The 21,882-nt window shown below is 38.4% G+C and overlaps 2 protein-coding genes across 3 annotated transcripts in view; both read left to right on the plus strand.

Moving 5' to 3' along the window:
- The window catches only part of LOC148735956 (NACHT, LRR and PYD domains-containing protein 12-like), a 77,422-nt gene extending 62,539 nt beyond the window's left edge, over window positions 1–14,883 (plus strand). Inside the window, exons 2-6 of the mRNA XM_088751841.1 lie at window positions 11,554–11,616; window positions 11,895–12,189; window positions 13,334–13,456; window positions 13,570–13,683; window positions 14,318–14,883. Of these exons, the coding sequence (XP_088607967.1) occupies window positions 14,329–14,883 (555 nt within the window). The 5' untranslated portion in view covers window positions 11,554–11,616; window positions 11,895–12,189; window positions 13,334–13,456; window positions 13,570–13,683; window positions 14,318–14,328. The remainder of the gene's footprint in view (window positions 1–11,553; window positions 11,617–11,894; window positions 12,190–13,333; window positions 13,457–13,569; window positions 13,684–14,317) is intronic.
- LOC148735963 (uncharacterized) lies at window positions 14,879–21,074 on the plus strand. 2 transcript variants are annotated; one of them, XM_088751835.1, is made up of 3 exons: window positions 14,879–16,982; window positions 19,761–20,050; window positions 20,787–21,074. In XM_088751835.1, exons 1-2 carry the CDS (start codon window positions 14,898–14,900, stop codon window positions 20,034–20,036), a joined length of 2,361 nt encoding a protein of 786 aa, XP_088607961.1. In that variant the 5' UTR covers window positions 14,879–14,897; the 3' UTR covers window positions 20,037–20,050; window positions 20,787–21,074. The 2 variants fall into 2 exon arrangements, with proteins under 2 accessions (XP_088607961.1, XP_088607962.1); XM_088751836.1 differs by lacking the exon at window positions 19,761–20,050 and having other exon boundaries at window positions 14,891–16,982.
- Window positions 21,075–21,882: the final 808 nt, after the last annotated feature.

A 21,882-nucleotide genomic window follows, 5' to 3' on the forward strand; every position in this document is an offset into this window, starting at 1 on the left:
CTGTCGTTGATCAAGGGAGGGGTAGGTGTGTAGTTTTTCAGATACTGACACTGGTTCAAAATGTCTTACTTCCTTCTGGCGCTGGCGATTTTCTTGTTGCAAACGCTGGTATTCTTCCTAGAAAAATGGATGAAAATTCAAATCAACATAGGCTTTGTCCAGCAGATGATAATATTCTATTGCGTGTAAAAATAATGAATCTTATTATCTAGCTACACTTCTTTGAGTACAAATAACGCCATAGACCAGTACAAATATCACGCGCTATTTGTACTCTAGAGTACCGGTTAAACAGGTTTTCTCGCATCGCGCAAGCGAAGAATTAGATTGTAGTCACGAAAAAAAAAAATTGCCGGACAATTTGAATCATATTTCCGACGACGAAGAGTCAGAATGGCTGGCAAATATAGATCCAAATTTATTAGATGAATCGAACGAAGAAAAACAGCTAGGCGACCAGGAAATTTCTTCATTTGTTGAACAAAATAGAAACAGCAAAACGATAACACGACAACTTCCGTTTCGCTTCGCATACTTCTGTCACGCACTCCGAAATAAATATCCGCGAAATTCGCCCGCAATGAAATAACAGTTTGGCCTGTTGGATAATAAATAACTTATTAGACGTTTTGTTGTGTAGTATCGCTGAGTATTTTTACTCGTTATTAGTATTTTGACTCGCCCTACGGGCTCGTCAAAATACGGCACAACTCGTAAAACTACTCAGCGATACTACACAACAAAACGTTTAATAAGGTATATATATTCCATGCTTTTTTTCAAAAAACACAAAGAAAGGATAAACTGCGGTCAGCCTATGTTCTCTTAAATCTCAGTTCATTGAGGTTTTTGAGAAATGGAACGCTATTATTCCATATATTTTTCCGTTCCTTTATTTTGCTGTAGAACATTAAAAAAAATTCCCATTTAGTTTCTCATTCCCTTTTTCCCCTTTTTTTCCCTATTTCCAATTTGCCATTCTTCATTTTAAATTTCACTAACATCCGCTAAAAATAAATATGATCAGTACGTCGATTAAAGGTGTATCATCAGTACCTCAACTTTTATCTTCTCTTGCTGTTGATAAGCTGTAGCTGCAATTTCTCGACTAAAATTCTCGTCGAAATCTTTTAATTGTTTCAGCACGCCTAAGTATTGCTGCATTTCTGTCATAAGTTCCTGGGATAAAAGTACAACTTTCACTTACAATCGTTGCTTTGTCTGTTGGTTTTCTTTACAGTAACTACCAGCTGTTGTAGTTTCTTGAAACTACATAATGATTACTACGAGAATCGCAATGTACTTGTACTAAAGGAACTGCATTCAATGGATATCCATATCTTCTTTTGTCCGTGAGATTATTAATGTCAAAAAATATGTAAGATACAGATGAGGAGGCTTCAAACTCATTCATTTTTCTCATTTCTGGTCTAACTTTTAATTTAAAATAAAAGGCATTTTCACCGGATGGAATTCGAAGAACACAGCAGCACAAATTTGTTTAGCTCCGGTGGCACGATCCTTATAATCCTGTTCAATTTTTTTGTATCCTGCTACGATGTCGTCGAACATGAATTTGGTGCCTTCCTTCCCGTGAAGCTGAGCGAGGATTGGGTCCAAGTGTTGTTTTTTGAGTTGCTTTAGGAGAGCGTTGCAAGCCTCTCGAGTGAACTAATCATTTTCAGTCTGCCACTTGAAATAATCTCGTTCAGGAAGCGACTAAGCAATAAAAACAAGAAAAGACCTTTCACATCTATTGTACTTTCCCGGCTGTTCTTGGTTTTTCTTTTACGTGTGTTTCCAAACAATAACTGAACCGTTATTGGCTGTTCTTACAAGTAACTTAATAAAAAACATTGAACTTAGTGAAAATTTTCCCGGCTAAGGGCCGCAAAGAATGCTAGGAAGCACAGTTACTGTTATTTTTGCGTATTCAAGATTGTCGGAGCTGCCTTCGCACAACTTGATTTCTCCGCGTTCGAATTCCGCCCAGGTACGTACTCTCCCGTTTTAAATATTTCATCATGATCCAAAACTTCTAGCCTTGTTATTACTAAAATTTTAAAAAGTTTGTCCCGTTATTATCGAAATTTCACTCATCCATACAAAAAGGTTGGGACTGGGGAGAGCAATAGACGAATTTTTCAAAACTTTGTGGGAATTTTATTCTTTATTTTTTAGAGTACTGAATGAGGTATGTTTACGCAATATGTAAAAACTCCTTACCATCAGTTCGTTTGGGTACTTCTCGCTTGTAACAGAGGATATTCCAATTGTTATAACTTCTAACTGACCGATTGCTTGGTCAAGTGCAGTTTCATGATATTTACGAATGTCTTCGGAGTCACAAGGCATCTGATTGGACAGTTTTGAATGCATGATGGCGCTATAGACATGCATGGCTGCGTGCGTTGCTTCAGAACATTTATCAGTTACAAATGTGTCCCAGGCTGACTGAATATTAGGAATCACTCTGGGAGTGTTGATGGCCTTCACATAAAGTTCAACCAAAGCAGCCAGACCTGGAAATAGAGTGGGTTACCGAGGGATGGAAAATTGTCGGTGTACTGTAGACAAAAGGTTTAAAAAGTAATCTAAAAATGAAAACATAACTTAGGATTGGGAACGATATTTCAAGAAGTAGGCCGTAACCTAAGATTCCAGAGATTTTGTTTATCCCTCTAATATTTTCTTCAAAACCGTTAATTTTTGAAAAATACACATAAATCTATGAGAAGTTACGTGTTGCTCTCTAACAGGAGATGGAAGTTGACAGAAGATCCAACGATAAGCTTTATCTTGACCAGTCACCAGTTCTCCATCGTTAAAGCTGCGCTTAGGAGTTAAAGTACTCTTCAGCAAGACCTGCAGCTTTTTTTTCTCAGAGAAGAACTCACTGTTAATCTGACTTCTGTTTCTGTTGATGTTTTTCATGGCCTCTTCATCTACAGATGGTGGAGATAGTTTGAAGGCTTTGAAGCCAGGGCAGAAACGCAAAATGCTTTCAGCGACTTGTTCGGTGTGGTCTGCCTGTTCCAGTTTTTTGATCCTTGAAAACCTTGTTGGATTTAAAAGCAGTTGTAACAAGGAACCAGTCAATATCTCCTGGGGTGGGAGGGAAGGATTTTTGAGGGAAGACAGTTTTAAGGGAGGAACAGAGTGGGGAATCATGTTTATCATCAGTGTATAAAAGAGGGACTGTAGAATATTAAACAGCCTTAGGGAGGATCAGGTAAATTTTAGTTCGACACAACCAAAATCCTTTGCCCCCCTCCCCACCTCCCCTCCCCAAGGGATAAACAAGGACCGGTCCCTCATTGTCTGGTATTGTGTCACGGAAACTTTGCGAATCTAAGGGGACAAGGAAAAAGGCTACCACGCCTTCTTTTATTTCTCCTGTATGTGTGCAGAGTTGAAATGTGCTTGCTGCTCGAAAAATTTATAACTGTTTACGAACCAATTTTATATACGCCTCGCCGGGGATGGAGCAGTGTGATCAAGGTGACCCACTCAATCAGTCTCGTTCGTTTATTGGACACGACTGCGGTTCGAGCGTTGTCAAACTGTAAATAAACTTAGCAGACAACAACAAACATATGAAACATATGTGTGAACTGCGGTTATGAGGCGTATATGAGAACGATCCTTCGCAGTAAAGCACTATTTGAGCAATAGTGAAAATTTTTCACTATTTCTCGATTTTCACTATTGCTCAAATAGTGCTTTACTGCGAAGGATCGTTCTCATATACGTCTCATAACCGCAGTTCACACATATGTTTCATATGTTTGTTGTTGTTTGATTTATCATCTACGGGTTTATGTCGAATTAATTTGATGGCCTGCTCCCAGTTGGCTTGTTAGCTCAATTGGTAGAGCGCTGCACTAGTATCGCAGAGGTCAGTGGTTCGAATCCCGTACAGGCCTGAAATTTTTTTCAGGTCTGATTTTCACTATTGCTCAAATAGTGCTTTACTGCGAAGGATCGTTCTCATATACGAAACTTAGCAGACTTATTAATTACCATGGAGGATAAAGAAAGCTTTCGTCTCTTGTTTTGGTTGAGTCAAGAATATATTTGAGTTTAGACGACTTGTAATTAGATATATACATAGTTACAACAATCAAAAAGCTCATAAAATAATGAGAGTAGTTTATCCAAACGGCCTATTCCATTCCGAAACCATCACACCTCCAAAAAGTTAAAAAATGACCCTTACATCCAAGAAACAAAGCCATTTACTCGAAGACTCGGTTATATCATTGATATAACAAACTTTAATCATTAAAAAAGAGTACTCCATTGTTTTCAGTTTGTAGTAGAAGATATTTTTGGGAAGCGTTTGAATAATCCTTTTGTCATTTCTGTCCAATGTTTCAAAATGAGTTGCCTTACCCTTGAAAGGAAGTACTCCTTAATGTCTCTGCAGTGGGGTGGAATGGACTGAGTAACATCCCTGAGCAGCCAGATAAAGAATGGAAAAGTCTCGTGGAAGAATTCTGTGTCGTCTTGAGGACCACTCGCACTCACACTGCCGTCGTCGGAGCGAAGTCTTATTCGTCGGGACAACTTCATGATAAAACTGCGAAATGTTAAGAAATTTTCTCGTTTCATCTATCGCGCACGGTAGCTTTCTTTTTCTTCTTTGTTCAGCTTAGTATCTTTTTTGGGCAAAAAATCCTTTAAGGTTCTTGTTTCACTTTTGCTTATTAAAGAAGCTATACAAGGATTTGTTTTAACAGGAAAATTTTGCCGGTGTAAGCTCGGCTACCATTCTGTGCTCGAGAAATAAGGCGGACTCCTTCCCATTAAGCGCTCAGTAGAAGGTTTGTGTTCAAAACTCGGATCGTTCTTGTCGAGGTTGTGGAGTGCATATATCGGAGCTAGTTTTCACGAATAGGCTTCAACATCTAACTAAAAGAAATTTTGAAAACGCCCCACGTTCACTAAAGCTGTTTAAATATCGCCCCTGGGTTTCACCAAACTCCGGAGTACACGTAGATGTATTCCCAGCTCATGAGCTCGCTGCACCCCACCCCACCCCGCTTATTTCCCCATCCATAGATGTACTTGTTAAAGGATACTCCAATCCATGGAGATCATGTCTGAGTGGGAACCCCTGCTGAGTTGTAGATCAACACAGAGGCCAGCAAAACAGTGAGAGTAAATATCTGATTGTCATCCACACCTCCTCTCATCACTGCATCAATTCCCTCAGAGACTAACAAGATCACGATACATTCTTTGCCAGTAGAGTCCTGGAGACCCAAATAGAAAGTTTCAAATTGTGTGAGCTTTGGTGTGTGTAACGTGAATATGGAGATTATCATTGTTTTAGTCAAGCCAAAAATAGTCAAAATATATTTAAATTGAATATAGAATCCTTGTAACTGCTGTCGATGGCAGTAATTACTCGCTACTATTAGAATGACTTTTAAAGCAGGGCAGCTTGATTGTGGTCAGAAGCGGAGAAAACGCTGATTTCAAAACTTTCTTAGCATGCACGACGTTGATATTGCTGCATTGTCTCTATAAGACAAGCCATGCGAAATTTTATGGAAGAAATGTTTGTTACATTAATGCTTCTTTCATTTAGTTTCCTCTTATAGCGCTTAATTCTTGGATACACTAGCGGGGAAAAATATACCTCACTGTCCCCGCCCCAGCCTTTTTTACAGGGAACTTTCAATTCTTTATTCGACATTAATAAGTCACAAATTCAGACATTCACAAACACTCTACTGCCACAGAAACCTAGAATACTCACCAAAACATTTGTCCTGGATCCCTAATTCTGAATGCTTTCAAAACCTGCTATGCTTTTACCAATTGGGATTTAGCAATCGTGTCAATAAATGAGCAAAAGACAGTCGCAGCTGTCAGAGAACATCGAGCGATTGAGGTTACTTGCCAGTAATGAAACTGCGACCTACGGATGAACTTTTTCAGTCACCAGATTAATGCGTACTCACCCGCATTTTTCGTGGTGCTATCCACATCCAGATTCCAACGGTTTCCGGATCAAAATGACGCCCGAGAGGGAACACCTCAGGTTGATCAAAAGTTTTAATCAGAATATCGACTTTCCTTTCCTGTATGGACCTGCAATCGATACAAGCGGGACCTACACGCACGAGATGAAATAAAACATATTTTTTAGTTAACAATGAACTCTAGTAATTATGAATTATTCCTTGAAATTTCGACTAAACAGTCACATCAAGTTATCATATCGGCATACATAGGAATTTACCAGCAGGAATCACAGGTAGCCCAGGGCCAAATTCGATACACGACTACTACCGGTACTGAGGCTGGCAACCATTAGAAATGTAAGATTTCTGTTGGTAAATTGGTTCATTTAAAAGCAGAATATTTCAGGAGGTAAATAAAGAAATGCATGTACCGTTCCTCTCTTCAGTCGTCTTTTTACCAAATTTTTTGGTTGGTTATTAATTCCCTCATTTATAATATACGTAAAGGAAAAAAAAAAAGAGAATAAAAACGGCTTAAATGGCCATAACAAGGTCAGAAAAAACAAAAGGACACGCATATGCGCACGCGAACTAAGCAAGATAAGTTATTTTCGAAACTTCATATCCCAGTGCAATTTCATGCGAGTCCTGGTGTGTTATGAGATTGCAGGTTGGCAAGTGGCCATTACAATGCTGGAAAGAAAGACACACCCACATGCATGCGCGTAAGAACGAGGCAAGATAAATTGTTGTTGAAACTTAGCCATTCTCTAATCGTAAAGAAACTCGAGGCCAATGGCATGGGACAAAATTCTCTCAACCTTCTTAGATCATACTTTCACAATAGGCTCAATAGAGTGAAAATAAAAGGAGTGACAAGTGACTGGAAAAGAATGGTGCTTGGCTGCCCGCAAGGCTCGTCCTTTGGCCCCCTTCTGTGGAATTTGTTCCAAAATGATATGTCATTTCATATAAATAATGCTAATTTGAGCATGTATGCCGACGACCATCTGATGTATGTCACGGGGAAGAAGCATGACGTTGTCGCGCTAAGTATCAAGATACATGGAGAGAAAGCTCTATCCTGGTACAAGAACAACTATCTCTCAACCAACCCAGAAAAGTTCCAGCTATTAACGATCAACCCGAGAAATATTGACAAAGACAACGATAATCAAAATTTTTCTGTTGATGGTCATACGATTAAGAGAGTGGGGAAAATACGGCTTTTAGGAGTTCAAATAGATGAAAAATTGAGTTTTACTAGTCATATCAGTGATCTATGCTCTAGGGCCAGTCAAAAAGTAGGGGTCCTAGTGCGGCTACGCAACTTGATACCCTGTAATGCTAAACTATTACTTTACAGGTCCTCAATTCTTCCCCATCTAACCTACTGTCATTTAGTATGGCACTTTTGTAATGCATCGGATCGGAGAAAGCTTGAGCGGATTCAGGAGCGAGCACTTAGGGCGGCGTACAAAACTAGATCAGCGTCCTATCAAGACCTGCTAAGTCGCGCCAAACTACCGACGTTGAACAATCGGCGCCTACATGACATTGCCACTTTGATGTTTAAAGTTAAGCACAGTCTCGTACCTGAAAATATTTCTGACTTATTTAATATAAAGAACACTCAGTATAATTAACGGAACAGTGACTTTGAACTGCCAAGATTCGAAACTGTAAGATTTGGTAGGAATTCTATTAAATATATGGGACCTCTCATCTGGTCGAAGTTACCAAGACACCTAAGAACGATAGAAACTCTAAATTCGTTCAAGAAGAACATAAGAAAAGTCGACCTTTCAACTCTCGTTGAAATTTAAAACTTAACTAAATACCTTTATAATCTTTTTAATTATCTACTGTAAATAACTATCATCTACATATGTAAATGTAAGTGACTTTTAAATTTTTTAGTGTCCCCCATTAGCTTATAGCTAAAAACATAGACACTTAAAATAAAGTTTTTCATTCATTCATTCACTTAATGCAATCTCATACGAGTCCTGTTGTGTTACGAGATTGCGGGTTGCATGTATTCGCATATCGAGCGTGGGATAAGCTGTGCTTTGGTGAGTAAGATGGGCTTCATTGTAAATATAGGGCTTTCCCCTTTAAGGCTGCACGACTGCAAGGTCCCACAAGTGCAAATCACTTGTAGCCGTAGCGCGTCGTGGCGGCAACTTTTGAAGTGTTTGTAGAAATTTTTTCTAGGATATTGAGTATCTGACTGCCAGAGCGGCCAGCTGAGGTTTTTATGAAAAGTAATTGATTGATTTCTTGTAAGATACAACTGAATTGTGAATGAATAATGAGAAATATTCTTCCTTCTTTGGAGCTCTTCTCTCATTTACGTTGGAAGCGTTTATAAAAAGAAACAAACAAACTTTTATACTAAATCGCACACGGCTTCTTGTTGTCTTAACTTATTATCAAAGGGATACAGTATTTTCTTTATTGCTTGAACTTTAACCGGACCTATGTTCAGACAAAACGGTGTATCGCCTGATTCCCGTCTTCTTGCTTTCAGTTCGCCCAACTTGATGTGTTTTATCCGATGTGATGTAGACGTTAGCGCATGTTTTGTGGAATAACTGATTGGTATTCTGAGATACTGCAACAGGTGACGGAGATGAACTCTATCTCTGGTCCGAAATGGAAAATGTTGTTCAAAATTGCACTAGTTTCCTAACTGAAGAGCTTAGAAGTAATTTTATGTCTTGCCGTGCCTAGGTACTGTACATATAATTTGTCACGCAATGTTCAACATGTACTCAGAGAGTCACGGAATGCTAAAACATCAGTATTTCACTGAATATTTCTCTTTCTTTTTATGACTTAAAGGGCCATCGGAATTTATAGCAAAACAATTACTACCACAAGTAACAATGAGACATATTTTTAGAACATTAACACTTCCGGCTTGCGGTAAAGATTATCTTATCACGTGACTGACTTGCTTGAGTGGAAGCTAGGCAGTTTCCATGAGAAATCAACAGTCCGGTGGAGTGAAGTTTCAGCTAAAGAATCCTTGTGTTTCCTTCTTTTATCTCAGCTCTGAAGTTGTAAAACAGTTCTTTATGTAAAGTACATCTCACCAAGTCGAAGTTGTACAGCAGCTGTAGCTCAGTTTCATTAAACACCAACATTTGCAGTCGTCGAGTAGAGAGGAAACGGAGGTAAGGTTGTTGTCTGCTAACCTAAGCGAGCATGCATTTGTTAGATTGTTTAACTGGATGTCCAAGGTTTCATACTCATGTATGTGCGAATAATATGGCACAGTTTTATGGCTGCTTAGGTGAGTTTTGGAGATTGGCATTTACAACGGCTGTATCATAAATATGCTCATTTTAGATTAGCAATCTTTGCATTGCTTTTTCATGAATGTGAAAGTTGCCTAAAGGGAACTGCACCTATGAATTCTTTGTTTTCACAGTATCTCATTGTTGTTTGGTTGTCTATTTGTTTTATTTCATTTACTTGAGACTATTTCTTGAAAAATAGATGACTTTCGATTTCATCGGTATATTACTGCGTGCATTCAAGACATCAATTTAAATAAATGTATTGGATATGGTTATCAACAACAGTTTGCAAATATTAAAACTTAAATTACCACATTGAAAAACATCTCGGCCTGGAGAATTAGACTTTATTCCAGTGAACTGAAGGGCTAAAGCCAAGATAATTCTGGAATATCGTGAATGCGTTTAGAGGATTTTTTAATGTTACATGCATTTGCGATCATGACTTTGCCCAGCTTCTTATATCCCAGCGGTTTACGAATAAATCGTCTTTTTCTTCAGGTTAATTTTGATATTGTTGGTAATTAATTAAAAGTGCTATATTCTAATTTTTACCTTTCACTGCTGTAGGTGCTTTTTTAAATAGAGTTGCTCTGACACTGTAGAGCACTCGGTTGAATCTTAAAATGGTCATTGAGTCTTCTACATATTGTAGTTCCAGTTTACTCTTTAACCCTGAGCTGAGCAATGGCTTCACTACAAACAGCTTTGCTTTGCCCAATATTTGTCAAAATTTCTCCTATTCGCTTTACTCTACATCAAATGGAAGAGAGCATTAATTTTTAATTGAATCATTTAATTTCTGTCACCCTCTAACCCCTGTGAGATGTTTGTTCTATTTTAACTTGCCCCAGTGGGATAAATTTAAATTTTACTTGTGGACTTGAGACTATAGTAAAGAACAGTGTCTTTTCCAATCCCTACAAGCTTCTTGTTACTAATCTGAGCTACTTTGAAATGCTCACCTAGTTCTGTTTTTATTTCATTGTTAACTCAGCTAGGGTGTAGAATTCATTTTTACTTACAGTTGCCAAGTGTCAGTTAAACAATTGTGATTGAGTTGCCATATGAAGCAATAATTTGGTTGCTTGTATATCTCAGTGATTAAAAAAGTGTTCTCTTTACTTGCAATGCAAAAAAGTTTTTAAGACCTTGACACTTTGCTGTAAACCAGCATGATGTTATACCAGCCAACAAAATGATGTAGGCCGGGAACTCTGTTTTAAAAATGGATCTCCCACAATTTGTTGTTTATTGTAATTATATTTTAGTAATTAGGCAGGTAAACATGTGATTGTTGAAAAATATTTTACTTCTTGTAATTAATCTAAAGCTTTGTGAACTAACCATTATTTAGTCAAGACCTAGTCATTAACAGTTAGATAGTTAATTAAATATTGTTATTGTAAACATGATTGAGGAAGATGGTAATTATGAAAACAAAACAAAAATTTATGTATATGAGCACGATCCTTCGCAGTAAAGCACTATTTGAGCAATAGTGAAAATCAGACCTGAAAAAAATTTCAGGCCTGTACGGGATTCGAACCACTGACCTCTGCGATACTAGTGCAGCGCTCTACCAATTGAGCTAACAAGCCAACTGGGAGCAGGCCATCAAATTAATTCGACATAAACCCGTAGATGATAAATCAAACAACAACAAACATATGAAACATATGTGTGAACTACGGTTATGAGACGTATATGAGCACGATCCTGGATCGTGCTCATATACGTCATATACGTAAGGATCGTGCTCATATACGTCTCATAACTGCAGTTCACACATATGTTTCATATGTTTGTTGTTGTTTGATTTATCATCTACGGGTTTATGTCGAATTAATTTGATGGCCTGCTCCCAGTTGGCTTGTTAGCTCAATTGGTAGAGCGCTGCACTAGTATCGCAGAGGTCAGTGGTTCGAATCCCGTACAGGCCTGAAATTTTTTTCAGGTCTGATTTTCACTATTGTTCAAATAGTGCTTTACTGCGAAGGATCGTGCTCATATACGTCTCATAACCGCAGTTCACACATATGTTTCATATGTTTGTTGTTGTTTAAAACAAAAATTATTAGTCACACTGTGACTCTGTTGGTTGCATACTTGAACCTGTTCCTTTATACTGTATTTGTCCATTTTATCTTTATAGAATTATTTCATTTATTTATATTTCATAGTTATACAGTGTACGTAGGTGGGTGGATTTGAATTGTATACACATCTAATGGCAATCATTTTTTGTTGTAATTAACTTTTATAAACAGAGATCCATTGAAAAACACCCAGACTGTGAGACAATCCTGTATAGACATTGCTGCGAATACTAAGTAAGTTTTGAGCATCCTCATCACCATGCTAATTTTTTAAAGTTATGTTTTCTATTGGTTGTGGAGTTCTTGTCTTGCTCACTATTTCTAGTTTGTGACATAAAGCCTATTTTTTGATTTTGCATCTAAAATTCAAGTACACTTAACACTCCTGTCAGATGAAGGGCTTGAAACCATTTTTTTTTTTTTTCAATTGTGTGCATGCAGTTATCAGTGTACTGTAGTCACTTCAGGTTGATATGTTGATCCATACATGTATGTGTTTTGCCTCCTTACAGCTAAGTTCCAGAATATTCTGAGTTCCATTTGAGTACCATAATCCAACAGATACAGGCTTTATGACACCTAGGTGTACAGACGAAACAGTTACTTTTCCCACAGCTGGTTGAATTTCATTGCTGTCCACCAGATTAATCACCACCCAGTAGATTGGTGTGAACACAATCAGCCACACAATCTAGTGGGTAGTGGTTTATCTGGTGGATGGTTTTATCGATTCAATTCAGAAAAAACAAGTACCTGGGAGTTAATTACAACTGCTGTTATCATCTCACAGGACAAGCAACTTGAAAGGTGAGTGTTAATCTATCGACATCAATCTGCATGACTTGTACATGTATTGAAGGAGTGGACCCAATCAACTCTGCCTGTAACTCATTCCCAAAATGTTTTAACATGTAATCATTAACAATATGTAGTAGTACATTGCTCACAGCCCAAAACACAGCTTTATTGGCACCTTATCAAGTGATAACACAACTACTTGATTTGAGCTCCTCTTAGGCAGTATATGTAGGAGTAATATACACGCACACCTGTCTGACAGGTAACAGATGAGTGTAGAACATTCCATATGATTACATGCTACAGTTCTGGAAATAAGTATTCACATGACTAGTACATGTATAATAAGGTAAACAATGACACAACTTGGTGCAAAGACAATTTAATTTACATTTAAAAACAAATCCAAAATTAATTACTAAAAAAAAATGATATCGAAAGTTCTATTTAGACATCACAAAGTGATGTATCTAGGAGTTGGCAGGCATTTTTGTTGCCAACTTTGTAGAAGTTATTGCCCATCACTTTCTTTGTGTCAGATTTTGTTCCTGTTCTGTTGACTTTGCCACATTCTTCACTAGCTAAGGCTCTGCTTTATTACTGGTGGGCTTCAGCTAGCTGCTATTCAACTGCTTTGCTGGTTTCATGGGGATCTTCAACATGGACTCTAAAATCACTCTCCTGAGGCATTTGCAGTTCTGTTGTTTTGCAAATGTGCTCCTGATTTCTTCAGCACTCATCCTCATCTGCCTTGATTTTATATGACTTGTTAATTTCTCTTTTGATCATGCATGCACAATTGGCTTCCTTTCACCTAGCTTGAAGTTGGTTGAGATTAACAACTGTAATCCAGCAGAAGAGAGGCAACAGCAGCTTGTCCTCACTATCATATCATTGGATAGATAGATAGATAGATAGATAGATAGATAGATAGATAGATAGTTTATTTGAAAAACATTGCAACCGAAGGTTGAATTACGTATTCATTTACAAATTTAAGAAATATATAAAAATGGTAACATACTTTTAAAATATTAAAAATTAGGTAACATAGATAGAGTCAGCGTGCGTGCGTAAATGATGAAAGATAAAACTATCATGACACCAGTTCATATGGACCACAGGTAAATTAAAAGCGCACTTTTTCCTTAAGTCCATCCTAGATACATTCCTGGGCAGCAGGAGCTTATGCAGCTTGTGATTTGGTGCAAGAACATTAGAAAAGAGCTTGTTGGCAATATTCTCGGGCCGCTGAGCAAATAGCTTAGCAAGCAAGGTTAGGACACAGTTTTAGAATCATGGTGGTTTGAACTAAATGTAGTGCCATGTTCTTTTTCTAACCTCATGAGGCTGTCTAACTGCTGTCTGTTTGGTTTTCTCTTCTTGAAGATAATTCAACTGACATACAACTTTCAGCACCGAGCAAAGACGCTCCGGTACAGCCATCCTCTTCTAGTACCCAGTCTTCCCATCAGTCACAGGCCTCGTCTGACAAAATAGCAGGTATATATTTAAATGAAGAGTCTTTTAGCCCAATTATAGCATAGGCTGCAGTTTTATAAGTTTTAACAGACTGCAGTTAAAATTCAGCATTTAAAAATGTTGAATTTTTTCGGGCAGAGGTAAGGAGAATCACACACGTGTTAAATTCATCTCAGTTCTGCATTTGTATAACCTCTACAGCGACACTGATTTAATAATAGAGCTTTCCAGTCAAGGTTAGGACTCAGTGTTCAAATATCGGTAGTTTAAACCACTTGTGATGGCATGTTCCGTCGGTCCCAAACGCTGTGTGGCTATGTAAACTCTTTCTATTTGGTTTTGTTTTCTTAAAGATGTTTTAACTGATGGACAACATGTTTAGTTACTGTACTTATTTTTACAAGGTGGAAATGCTCAGATAAAGGGGGGGACCGTAATGCCCAGATAAAGGGAAATATAGAATTATATGACTGAGGACAATATGATTCATTCTACTTACTCCCGGATTTCAAGAGTAAGTTTTACTGAAGTTACAAATTAGAGTTGATAAAAATGCAGCCTCTAAACTGATGAAAAACTCTAGTCTAGAAATGATTATGTTCTCTTCAATTTGAGAGTTACCAAAAATTTAGGAAGCTGTTTTTTTTGTCTACAGATTCCTCTGCGATGCAATTTTTGGAATGGTGCCAGAATCAGCTGCGAAAGTTTTACAGCACAATGTGTCAAGTGAAAATAACACCATGGGACCCAGACAACACGGTACACATTAATGATATTTACATACAGTTGACGTTATTACAAGATCACAGAAAACCTGACGGGGCGACGAAAAAAAGGGTGGGAGACATCAGTGAAGTATTTGAAGGTGACGAACATCATCCCATCCGGAGACGAATTCTAGTGTATGGAAGACCTGGAATAGGAAAGTCTACTTTCACTCAGCAGCTAGCTGTGGATTGGGCAGATGGCAGAAAGGAGATTCTCAGGAAGTTTTCTCTTTTACTGTTAATCAAGTTGCGAGATGTTTGTGATATTCCGGACCTCTGTGCCGTGTTGAAAACCGCTGAACTGTTGTCTGCTGATGACCCGATGGCAGTCAATAACTTGTATGAATATGTTCGTCAGAACCAGGAGAAAGTGCTGCTTATTTTGGACGGATATGACGAGTACAGCGTGGAAAGTCATCTCCAGTTCACCAGATTTGGAGAGGCGGTCAACTGAGAGACTGTTGGGTAATGATCACAACGCGACCAGTGAAAGAGGATGAGCTTAGAATGCCAAGTCATCCTCAGTTTGAACTGAACGGGCTCGATAGCAGGGAACAAAAGAAACAGTTTCCAAGAAAGATTCTTGCTGATGAGGAGGACGTTGAAGGGCTACTTGACTACCTGGAAGAGCAGGACCTCGAAGAGATGGCAGAAATACCGCTTTTGTTGTTGATGTTGTGTCTTCTCTGGAAAGAGAAAAAGCATCAGTTACCTACATCTCGTGCGCACATTTACGTAGGATTTATTCAGACTCTCTTGGATCACATGACTACAAAAGATGCAGACAACGTCGCAACAGGTAAAAGCATAGATGAATATCAAGAGGAACTTTACAAAATAGGAAAACTTGCATATGATGCTCTTTTGGAGGACCGTCTTCATTTTAACTTCAGCAAATGTGCGCATGGTGATCTCTTTGAGAAGCTAATACATGTGGGTTTTTTCCAAGTTTCCAAAAGTTCCGCTTTGAACCGTGAGAAGATCGTTTATTTTCTTCATAAGTCTGTCCAGGAGTTTCTCGCCGCCCAATTCATTGTTGAAGAACTGACGATGAAGAAGAATGAAACTGTCACCTGCCTGTCAAGAATGGATACGTTTGAGAAATCAAGGAAGATGGCTGAAGTGCTAAAATTCGCATGTGAGTTGTCATTAAAAGCTGCCGGGATTCTTTTTGATCATCTACACGACGTTGGAGAGAAAGAAGGTCTCACAAGTTACCAGTTCACTAAGGCACCTTCTAATTATGATTTGTCTTTAGAACAACAACGGTTTATTATACTCTGTGTCGATTGTTTGTTTTTGTGTCCAGCCTCAGACAGAACAGCCGTGTATTCTGCATTTCTCTCATGTGTTAACCATGTTGTGATACTTACGGGAAAAAACACGTCTACGGCTGCTGTAGAACACTTCTTCAAATCTGTCAGCAGTTTCCCAAACTATTTATTTTTTTTACAGAGGCGGCTGATTCAACATCTTCCCGATGATGTTCTATCAATAATGTTAGACTTGAACGCGGTCGTTTTAACGTCTTCTGGAGAAAGTAAAGATGTACAAAAGTACGCGGATTTACTCGTTGGGAACTCTTTCCTCAAAAAATCCGGAGGGAGAAACTTTGTCGATCTAATTGACATAACAGATGAGGATTTTCATTCTGAATTGCTTCCTGAACTGATATTAGCGCTGGTTTGCTCTTCTCAGCCACCTCTGAATAATTTAGTAAATAACGAAAACAACAACATTGATGTGCCTTTGACTGAGAACCACTGTTTGTCACTGGTGCCAAAGATTAAATTTGATATTGAAACAGTTGAGGATGCTGTTCTGTTGAAGAACGTGTTGCCTTTAGTAACAGCTCCTCGAAAAATTAGAATAAGGACTCTATGGGAGGAGGAGGAGGAAGCATTTGATCAATTGATTGAGAGCGCGATTAACGGAATTAATTTTACTGACAATCTCCACAAGTTACAATTTTTCGACATCAATACAGCAGCAAAGTGTAAAGCTTTTATCTCTGACTCACTGCAGCATTCTCCAAATTTGCGTAAGCTCGACCTGTGCTTCATCCCTTTACATAGAGGTGTGAGTCATTTGGCTGAGAATCTTCATCACGTGCCACAGTTGACGAAATTAGTGTTGGGGAGTGTACAAATGGGAGAAAAGGAATGTGCGGCACTGGCTGCCTCATTAAAGTACCTAAACAAGTTAGAAGAACTGGATATACGCGACAATGCCCTGGGTCACGGGGTTATTGAACTGGCCAAGAGCCTGAACAATGTACCCAATCTGACTGAGCTGGACCTGAGGAATACAAATATGGGTGAAGATGAAGCATCAGCACTGGCCCATGCACTAAAGTATGTGCCACTGCTGAGATATCTCAATCTAACATACAATCCACTTGGCCGCGGGGTCAGGGATCTGGTCCAACATCTCAGCAGTGTTCCTGAGCTGCCGATTCTGTACCTGAAAGGTGTTCAGATGACAAAGACAGAATTTGAAGAGTTGTCTACAGCAGTAAATGAGAGAAACGTTTATTTAGACACCGATTACCATGTAAGTGCCACTTTGTTGTTTCACTCAGTTGTTATGTATCTAATTTTCGTTTAGATGCTCTTCAGCAGACCACTTGATTATGTTTCCAATAATTTGCTTTGAACTCAATTAATCAGATTCTTTTTTGTGAGAAATGCGTAGCTTGTTCAAAGATGATTTCAAGAAAAAAAAATGACGAAGATTAAATTTAGTGACTTCCAAATGACTTGATATTTCCTGATTACACAATAATTGAAAACTTTGGGAGTTCATTCGATTGACCTTTGCTTTGCCTGTGTAGTTACGCCTTACTTGAGAGAGAGAAAAAAAGACGAGTTGTGAGAATTTTTCTCTGACCAAACTCCTCTGCTCAGTTTTGAATTTTGAAATTGTTCAGCTTCTGTTGTTATTGTGGGATGTTTTTATTTGTTTATATTTAACGAGAAAGGATTGTTCAACCCAGACATGCTTTGAATTCGATGAAGTTGTTCCCTACATTCTGTTCCGGCATATATTCACTTTTGCTATCAAGGAGCGTGAACCTCAAAAAATATAAATGAACAAACAAAAGGGATTTTTCCTTTTTTAAAATCCGAATTCGTTTTTTTTAAAGTGAAAGTCACGTTGATTCTATTGTCATATCTTCACGTCTTAAAGGTTTGTACCGATGATAGGAAATAATTCACCAAACGTTGAAGGTGTAGTGATTGTCATCCTAAACGAAACTGGCACGGTGTTATAATTTACTGGGACTTAAGTGGTTTCCTTATACTTATTTATCAGTTGGATTCTTTTCTTTGGGTTATTTGCCGGTGTTGAGTAATTCTGTCAGTTGCCCGTAGAGCCTCCTGGTCTCCTATGTCTCCATGATAACACTATTCTGTTATGAAAAATCAAAGAACAACATTGCAAATAGTGAATTTTTCTTGAGTGAATCTCGTAAGTCTCTGTCTCAACTTGGTCTTGCAATCGTCCATTAAATAATCCTGAGCAATGATATTTTTTAACCTCAGTTTGGCAGACAGTAAAACGGATTCTTTGTGCACCTCACGCTGCTTTCCATGTTACCGTTACATCGTTGCTTGTTTGGATATGGTTTGCGGAAAAATATTTTAGAAGTTGAATGAAGAAAGAAACAAATTTAGCTTTCAAGACTTGAATACTACATATTTTCTGTCAGTAGTGTCCAGTATAGTACATGAAGTTGTCCTAATGGAACGAGGCTTGGCGATATTTTTTGATAAACTGTGTGAGTTGATTTGATTGGCCTTTGTTTTTAACGTAATATTGAAAGAGAAATCTTCTGTAGTTACGCCTTACATGAGGGAGACAAGAAAAGATGAATTTTGAGAATTTTTCTCTGACAAAATTTCTTTGGGTAATCAGGAGTTTAATTTTTGAAATTTGTAGGCTTGTGTTGTTTTTGTGGGATGTGTTTATTTGGGTTTTTTTTTGAGAACCCCGCCAATAAACAACTAAAAAGCAAAACAAATCATTTTAAAAGGCGCGACCCGCGACACGCGGCCATCAGTCAAACTCGGCACTGTGTTATTATTTACTCGCTCTTGAATGGTTTCCTTATTCTTATTTGTCAGTTGGATTCTTTTCTCTTTTGGCTACTCTGCTCGTGTTTCGTAACTCTGTCAGAAATCAGGGCCCATCGGTCTCCTGCATCGAATAAGCTCATTTTTGAAGAAAAATTAAAGAACAACGTTGTTGATAATGAAGTTGTTAAACTTACTATCGTTTGTTTGTTTCTGCTTGGTCTCCCGTAAATCCTAACAAAATATTAAGTGTTAAACTTCAATTTACCACACACCGTGGAGTTTATTCTGTGTACGGTTTACGCTGCTTCCCATGTTTCTATGACATCGCTGAACGTAAACAACTTTTTGATGCGAAACTCTTACTACCATCGCTAGAATAAAAGATCTGCCTACCTTATAATTATTCGCTGCTCGTCTTGTCTTTTCTGTGGAAAGTGGGCATTTTTAATTTTCTTCGAGGAATACTGAAATGCTGCATTATCCTTCTCATCTAAAAAAAAAAAGAAAAAAGCAGACAATTAACTTGTGTGGCATGAAATGATAAGTTAGGAGGCGTTAGTTGAGCGGAGCACAAGTGTGATACCTGAAGTTGGTTTTGATTTGTTTTGTTTTGTTTTTTATCATTATTATTTACTAGGTGTCTCGCAGTTACTTCAAACACGGAGTTTTGTCAGAATAGTACGGTTACGTTGAAAGGAAAACTCTATGCTTTTAGTAAAGCTGAGAAAAACATCACAACGAGAATCCCGGATCATCAAAAAGGAACATCTAGAGTTGAAATATGCCGACTAGGTGTGTTGTATGAGGAATGTATGAAGCGCGATACTCTCTTGCAAATTTCGCACGTTGCTACATCCTTCTACAACACACTTAGTCGGCATATTTTCGGACAATATCGACTACAACCTTCCCAAACAAGCGAAAACGTGTGAAATGCAGACTTTCGTGTTATCGATCTGACGTCACATTACCCGTTAGAGCCATTCCCTTTTAAACTCGGTCGTGGGGTAAGATGGCGGCCGATTTTCCGTATTTTGACCGGGCGCAGAAAAATGAAGATTTGAGGAAATAAAAAAAATTTTGCACAGAAATACTCTAAAAAAATACGCTTACTGCGTTAAGCGAAAAAAAATTTTCGGGTTTGAGTGCACTTCAACTATTTGTCTTGCTTGAAAATGCAAGTTGAGTGTTACAAACATAATTGGTGCTGTGGTTGATATTGTTGCCTTTTTCCCTTTTTTTCTTGTGAGAGGTGTGGGAATCTTCAGGATTGAGGAAGTTCATCCCACGACGTCTTACAACAGTTGAGCTGAAAGAAAAAGGAATAAGGTTCAGAAAAGAGCCAGGTGATGATGATGATGATGATGATGAATTTGACGATGACTTTGACGGTAACTCTGGTGATGACGATGATGAGGAGGAGGACGATGAGGATGATGACGATAACTATGGTGATGATGATGATGATGAGCAGGAGAAGGAGGATGATGATGACGACGACGACGATGATGATAATGGTGTTGAGTGAGCGCTTGGAGAAAGGTTTTTATGGGAACTGATATATCGAATACGAGCAGAGTAGTAATTATTATTTAGAATAATTTGGCTGTTCTCAAGTCGTGTGTTGTGGCAGCGACCTAACGAAGATTTAATCTGAAATCTGCATGACAAGCAAATCAGAATGCAGTGTATACAATATTCTCTATTGAGATTGTCATGATAATGTAATTTGGTCACTCTTCTTTCTGACTGGCTTTTTTAAGTGTTCAACTTAGCTGTGACTTTATCTAGTGTTCTGGCAAATCAGAACGCTAAACGAATCTCTCAGGTCATTAGTTTGAAAAACGGTTGGCATTCATCCTACCTATTGTTGGAAATCCCAGTATAGCAACACTAGTCACTCGCGTAGTTTTCTTGTCCTATCTTTATTCTAGTCGTCACACGCTTCGTATCGCGTCGATCTTAGCCTACTCTTTTACAAACCCACAATATCCTAAAGACCACCCTTGATTTCGCGTTGCGAGGTTACAAGGCTGACGTCACTTTTCCGACACTATGACCTTTTGGCGCAAAGAAAGAAAGTCGCGTTGAGTAGTCTGTACCAGACTCTCCTTCTTTGGAGACGGTCTAAAGCAGGAGAGCTGAAACATTGGAGGGAGCTACTCTTCCTTCCCAGACTCCATTTATCACTTACCCAATATCTCGATCGTCTCCACTAACTGTGATACTCTGGCAGAAGCTTGATCGCCAGCTGACAAGTATTATTTTCTCTTCACAGGAAATACGGACTTGTGAGACGGAGCGGAAGAATGATATATTGAGCTTAGATCTGTTCACAGGCAGCGATGTTCAACCAAGTAGGCTTGTTTTAGAGCCTTACATTGTTGATGCTTGAAACTGAAAATTTTTAGAAAACCGGTCGCGATCAGAAATGTACAAGTCGATACTCGGTGTTACATGCTTCAATGCTTGTTTTGTAAATAGTAATTTACCTCGGCCTACTTTAATAAATGTTTTCATTATTGTACTCTTACTTTTATTGATTTATTAAATAACATTGTCTCAATTGCTAAAGAAAGTTTAGATGGTGTGAGAGTGTTTGACAGAGACAATAGGTACCACGTCTATCCTTGTTGCTCAGGCCCCAGCGATAGCAAATTTATCGAATTAGTTATTTTACAGCTAAACACATTTCGCGCTGAATAATATTTGTAGCTGGATTTTGAATTCAAGAGAATATACTTCGACACGGGTACCCCTATGGTACGAGTAAAAGCCGGTGAATTCTCGTGGTTTTATTTTGCCTCGTTTCCCTATAATTTATAGCTGAGTTTGACGGCCTGAATTGTAGAATATATACGCCTTTTGCGCTCCACAAACCCACCTTTTAAATGTTGTTACTGATGCTTTGTTGTTGGTGGTTTTTTGCTTTGTGTTTTGCCTGTAAACAACCTTTTGGTATCTCTTCCCACAAGCCGCCCGTCCTCCCTTTAATTGTCCTACGCTGAAATATTCGATCAGCAGGCAGCATGAGTCACTGACTCTTGGCATTAGCATCCATTCCTCTGTACCGCTATGGCGCTAAGTCTGTCAAGTTTTGAGGCGAAGAAACAAGCAAAAAAAGGAAAAGAAAAAGGAGAGATAGAGAGGAGAGAGAAAATCAAAAGATTGTAAGCAGTCTCTGTCTTGTTTTCCTTTATCCCCCTTTTCTCTTCGCTCAAGCGCCACTAAAGCAAGCGTGATATTCAAAGTAGTTGTCACACCCTCGTACATAGGGTTTACAATGGCTTATTAGTTTTCGGGCTCAATTCCCCCCAAAAGGGGAGTTTGTTTACACTTGCTAGAAATAATCAGAAGACCCGATTAGTGTCTTT

Source organism: Stylophora pistillata, chromosome 3 (assembly GCF_964205215.1).
Source record: "Stylophora pistillata chromosome 3, jaStyPist1.2, whole genome shotgun sequence".
NCBI classification, from domain to species: Eukaryota; Metazoa; Cnidaria; class Anthozoa; order Scleractinia; family Pocilloporidae; genus Stylophora; species Stylophora pistillata.

Bases quoted from the DNA above. Each gene is read 5' to 3' on its own strand.
- LOC148735963 (XM_088751835.1), top strand. From the start codon at position 14,898: ATGATCACAACGCGACCAGTGAAAGAGGATGAGCTTAGAATGCCAAGT. The intron at 16,983-19,760 runs GTAAGTGCCACT...TTCTTGTGAGAG, and splicing joins ATTTAGACACCGATTACCAT to GTGTGGGAATCTTCAGGATT.